At 54.3% G+C, this 5,654-nt stretch overlaps 1 protein-coding gene across 1 annotated transcript; it reads right to left on the minus strand.

Moving 5' to 3' along the window:
- Positions 1 to 4,210: 4,210 nt before the first annotated feature.
- On the minus strand, positions 4,211 to 4,903 carry CHC_T00008170001 (hypothetical protein). Its single transcript, XM_005712014.1, has 2 exons — positions 4,808 to 4,903; positions 4,211 to 4,705 (listed from the first exon to the last, which is right to left on the minus strand). Exons 1-2 carry the CDS (start codon positions 4,901 to 4,903, stop codon positions 4,211 to 4,213), a joined length of 591 nt encoding a protein of 196 aa, XP_005712071.1.
- Positions 4,904 to 5,654: the final 751 nt, after the last annotated feature.

Here is a 5,654-nt window from a genome sequence, read left to right on the forward strand (position 1 = left end):
GACGTCCTCGACGTGGTAACTCGACGCCGTGCGGAGGCGATGTCGTCACGGAGGACGAATCCGGGCGCTATGCGGAGCGCTCGTCGTGCGTTACCCCTGCGGTGGGTACTTCTCATTGTACTCGATGTACTGAAGGAAAGGCAAATCGTAGTCAGCCAGAAGACTTAGGCACAAAACCAAGGGACAAAGGGGTCGGCCCTCGAGATGATGCCACTGCGTTGATCGATGATCCCCTCGAGTCCTTCCCCTTCCCTACTTTATTATATCTATTACAGTAGTCCCCGTTCTTACAGTGCCAGACTGTAACGGTACGACTACACGTCGGGCAGTAACGGTCCTGCACTTGGGCGCCAGCGAGGTACGCCGGTATCATTCATTAGACGGTATGATTCGAGTACAGTACGTACACGGACGCGAATTGCGCTGCCCAACTTACCGGGCGACAAGGTAATTACCTTTCGAATTAGGAATTAACCAATGCGGTCCTTGTCATACACCATCGGGTGTTCGAGTACAGTATGTACACTTAGTGTACTAGTCTAGTGGACACTTGGCGATATACCACATGGCCCCCTCCTCGCCTTGAGCGCCCCGCTCAAATTTTGCAAAAATTATTTTCCGAAAAATTACGCACGGCGCGTGCGCTACGGACTCGTGTGACCCACTTGAAAATTTGAGCAAAAATAGGCAGGACAAATCAGCTGCGGACACGTGCGTCCTCGTTTGGCCACGGATTTTGCCAAGCGTGCATCTCGCCGTCGGAGTTCGAATATGTTGACAGCGCAGCAGCTGGTGCGACCGCGCGCAGCGAAGGGGTAGACGATCGGTCCGTCTCGTTTCAGTTTGTCGTTCAGCGACTCGTTCTCCATTTCTCAGTGCGATTCGATCACACTCTGTTGTTCTTCTGCCTAAGGTATGCCGTGCGAGCTTCCTTTCGTTTTCCGTGCCGCGGGCGGCACCGGTTGCTCCGCGCAGTCGTTCTGACTTAACAGATCGTGTTTCTCGGCGTTCGTTTTAGTGACGCAGACGTTTCCCGCGCGAATCCGTCTCGCTTGCGATGTCTCCGAACGACAACGCTGTTCGAAAGCTCGCGCCATCGCTTGCGGACAGGCCGTCTGTTCCTGTTTCGAGTGCCCCGCCAACCCTTGGGTTCGCGTCGGTAGGATCGCCTGCCGTCGTCACCACCGAGGTTCCTTCCGTCTCGTCGGGACTCCCCGTCCTTACAGTGCCATCAGGGCCTGTTCGTATTTCACAAGATATTTCAGAAGGCGATCCCGTCGTTTGTTCGTCGGGGAACGTCGTGGACAAGCAAGTTCCTCCCGCCGTGGGCTATTTGTCGGCGTCAGGCCCATCGGGGGTCTGTGATCACGCATCGATCGTGCCGGTCGGCGGTGCGACCCTGAACCAGACGCGCCGGTCTGCTCTGGAGGAGGCTGGAAACGTGAACGTCACCAAGCCCGGTGGCCTTATGACGTTGCGCCGTTACGAGTGGTGCTGTGCCACACTAAGTTATTCAGCACTCGGAAGCTGTCGCGTCCCGGGATATCCGTACACAGGATCCCCCCCGAGCGAGGGCGTCTTGCGGATCGGTTCCGCAACGTCGTTGCTCGGCCGTGCCGATACTTCCGCTCAATCGCTCCAGACAGCAGAGTTGGCGTACGAATGGGAGGAGTTCCCTCGTGTGGACGTGACACTCGACGATGTCCTTTCCGTGTACAGTCCCCGTCCTGACCTCCGTCGGTTCCAAATAATGGCGAGGGGTGGGGCGTCGTCGTCCATCGTTACAGCCTGGGAAGAATATTTTCGGCAGGGACCCGCGTTTCAGGTGCCTTTGGAAATTCCGTGTGACTGTTCGTTTGTCTTTTCCTACTCCGAAGTGGAGTACGTTGACTGAGCCGCTCGGTTCCTTTTCGGGACTGTCGACCCGTCGGATACAGAGATGCTGCTTCCCTTGGTCAAGCCTCTGTATACGTACCCAGTTCCGGGCTTAGAAGGTCTTCGTCCGGAGGTAACGAAAGCCACCGCGGGCTTAATGCGTCTCACTGGCCGCGTGTTGTGGCCATCCGACTGGCTCGTTCATCGCCGGAGCGTATCGCATGAGTCTTGAGTAACTCCGTCGTCGGAGTTGGTGATTAGTCTGACCAAGATAGACTTTGCGGAGCTCCCTCCGGCCGTTTGGCAGTCTATGCCACCGGCAGGGGTGCCGGTACTCTGCCCCCCCCGTTTTAAGTTACTTCGGCTATGCCGCGAAGGACCGCCGACACCCGTATCTTTCTCGCCTCGAGCGAGTCGTGGCCTTCGAATGGTCCGTTAATGTTGCATGTGCGATCATGCAGTAAGCTCTCAGTGAGCGTCGAGCCTTCCTCGTCTCAGACGGAGTACTTAATGCACTTCGTGCGGTCGTGGCGGGCGCGCCTCGTCTGGCAGCTCCGCTCGTTGGTCGTGGCACTCCACGAATGTGGTCGTTCTCAGAAGCCCTGGGACTTATGGAACGCGTAGGGCACCCGAAGCACTTTTCGTCGTATGAGAACATTTTTCGACCGGTGTCGAATCGTCGTCCGTGTACTATCACGCTGCGTCGGACTCCTTCCGTCGTGAGTACAGAAACATCCCAAGCTCAGGTCGTCGAGGGCGTTTGGGACTGAGTCACAAGAGGGACTACAGTCACGTTGCCGGAGAAGTTTCTTCTTTCCCAGCACCGTCTGGGGCATCTCTGGATCCTCCAGTCGTTGTCGCAAGGTCCATCGTCGAGTCTGATCTTACCAGGGACGACCTGGTTCGTTTGCCGAAAGCGGTCGAAGCGTTAGGCCAAAGGGCCTACGAGTCTTGGAATATCGGCTCGATGATCGAGACATTAGCTCGCTGGTTCCTCATTCGTACAGCAGAGCTTCATGAGATGAAGTGGGACCTTCGTGGTGCCCTTTCTGAGGCCAAGGTGGCTACGGAGCGTGCAGATCGAGCTGCGAGTACAGTGGAAGACTTGCGTACTTCTCTTCGTGAAGTTCGCACAGAGCGCGATCGGTATCCTCAGTCACATGAAACCCTCTGGCGTTACCAAGGGTATAGAAGTGCTCGTCATGGACATGACTCGTTGGTTGGTTCGAGCGCCACGACTGCGTGCGCGCCCGTTCCGAGTATTCCGGATCCTTATTCTTCGGCTCCGCGTGATGGATACGCGACGGCGTATCGCGCACCGACGCGAGATATTGAGGGCGGTACCCTTCTTGTTGCATCGGGAGACGAGGATGCGTATTACAGAGACCGAAGTGCAGGTCACTATGCCGGTCGTTAATTCGTCGTTGGAACTTGTTTCATTGTTCCCGGTGGCACTCGTGCATGACCCTTCGGGTCTCGTGTCGCAGAATATGATGCATTGTTAAAGCGCGTGTTGGCTTAACTAGCACCACCCTGGTTAGCCCTACAATAGAACAAATTGTTCTTGTGACATCTTGTTGTTCTTCGAACAACCGTGAATTAATTTTCCATCTCGCGTGTATCGTACCACCTCGAAGAGCTCGAAACTCTCGAACGTTGTTACTGCAGCGTGCAGTTCTGGCCCCCCTCCTCAACCGTGAGGTCCCAGTCACGCCAATCGTGGCTGTGTCGTATGGCTTTAAGGGGTTCGCGTATTGCGATGGAGGCGTTGTCGATAATGATTGACGAGTTTTTCGGGGACATGGGTACGTTTAGTCCATGCGGGCTTTGCGTATCCAGTCCATTTGACGAGAAATTCCACATTTCCGTCTCGATTACGGTGGTCCAGGAGGCGATCCACCGTATAAGTAGGTCCTTCGTGAACCTTCTGAGCAAAGTCGGCGGCAGATGCGTGAGGCACTTCGTTTGACCCTGGAGGATGTGCCTCGGCATCCGAATTTTCCGTCGTAGGCACTGTCGCTGATTCGGCAGCGTTTGTACGAGCGCCTATCGGGGGCGGCGAAAAGACGCATTTGTCCGCGGAGACACATTCCGTTACACCGTTCCGATCGATTGTTAGAGTCCGTTTGTCCTGTGGACAAACGGACTGTAGCCCTTCGGCAGGGGACTTCAGCTTGCCGAGTTTTGTCGCCCCGTCCGTAGAGTCTAAGAAGATAAAATCTCCAGCTGTAATCCTTGACTTGACGCGGCGTACTCGCTTGCCAAAGTCTCGCTTATAACGCGCTTGCGTTCGTTGCAGGCTTTTGTATGCCTTTTGGATAGACACGTCCAAACGTTATCTGAAATCGTCACGGGCGGTCGCGTCCGGCGTAGAACGTCGTCGCACAGAGTGATGCAAAGAGAAATCTGGCGGAGGTCGCGTTAACACTAAATCGAAAGGGGGTGTCCTTATAGATCTGTGCAGGTGACAGTTGTAAGCGTACATTAACGCTCTGGCGTAAACATCCCAGTCGTTCTGGTGCTCGTTCACGTAATTTCGTAGCATGGCCACGATCGTACGGTTGTACCGCTCGGTCTGTCCGTTCGTTTGTGGATGGTAAGCTGAGTTAAAGAGGTTCGTTACCCCGAGAACTTCACAAACGGACCGGAAGAATCGGGCAGAGAATTGCGGACCGTTGTCTGACAGTAGTGTTTTTGGCACTCCGCATTTAAATACCCAGGCCTCGCAAAAGGCAACGGCGACGACATAAGCGGTGACGCTTCGTAACGCAACGACCTGCGTAGGTTTCGTGAAACGATCCGTGATCACAAGAAGGTATTTGCGTCCCTTCTCGGATTTCGGTAGAGGTCCAAGTATATCAATACCGAGGGACTCTATCGGTGCCGTTGCCGGGAACAGCTTGAGGCAGTTGAGCCTCTGGCGTAACCGAACGCGGTTCTTCGCGCAATGTCGACAGTTCTGTACTGTCGCCGCCACTTCTACAGCCATGTGTGGCCAGTAGTACGTTCGTCTTAGGATGTAGTACATCCTGTTCTGTCCGGGATGTCCTGCGACAACGGGGTCGTGCGTTAGCGATAAGAGCCTAGCTCTTAACGTTTTAGGTACGACGATTTGCACGATATCACGTTCGTACGGGTGTTTGCGCTTGAGCAGCCCGTCCGTATCCTCGAAAAAGATCGAGTCGCGTTTTCTGTCCTGTCGAGACAGAACCGTCTGACAAAAGTCATCAGCTCGTTGTTCTTCAGCCAGCTCGTCGAAGGAGAGAGGGGCGGGAAGTGAATCGTTTGGGCGGTTGGTGGACAGCGCTTCTTGATCGTCAGTAAGGCCGAAGACATCGATGTGTACGTCGTACATCTCGTCGGACTCGTCGTCCTCGTGTGGCCAGACGACTGGTTCCGTGGCGCCACGGGGCGCTCCGTTCGTGGAGAGTGCTCTACTGCGCGTCGTAGCGAAAACTGTTTCCGTTTCGTGATCACACTTCGGAGTGCATCGATGCTCCGTTAATTCACACTGCAAAGGCGCTGAACGCAGGAACAATAATATTCAGTGTTCCAGGGATTTAAGTTTTGCGAATAGATAAATATATACATAACAGCAATGCAACCGGTCATGTTAGCCGAAATGTTTTGTAAAAGTTATTAAACGTACAAACAAAAAGTGGCAGGATGGCTCATGTTTTTTTAAACGTCTTTGCCATGCTATTATATACATCACAATATTTCTAAAGTGATGGGCTGGACCACTGGCGCAGGTCACGAATGGACGAAAACGATACACA

Source organism: Chondrus crispus, genomic scaffold, assembly GCF_000350225.1.
Source record: "Chondrus crispus Stackhouse genomic scaffold, scaffold_95, whole genome shotgun sequence".
Taxonomy (NCBI): Eukaryota; Rhodophyta; class Florideophyceae; order Gigartinales; family Gigartinaceae; genus Chondrus; species Chondrus crispus.

Coding starts and splice junctions, on each gene's coding strand:
- CHC_T00008170001 (XM_005712014.1), bottom strand. CDS start 4,903: ATGTACTACATCCTAAGACGAACGTACTACTGGCCACACATGGCTGTA. Junction 4,706..4,807: donor GACATTGCGCGAAGAACCGC/GTTCGGTTACGC, acceptor CCGAAATCCGAG/AAGGGACGCAAATACCTTCT.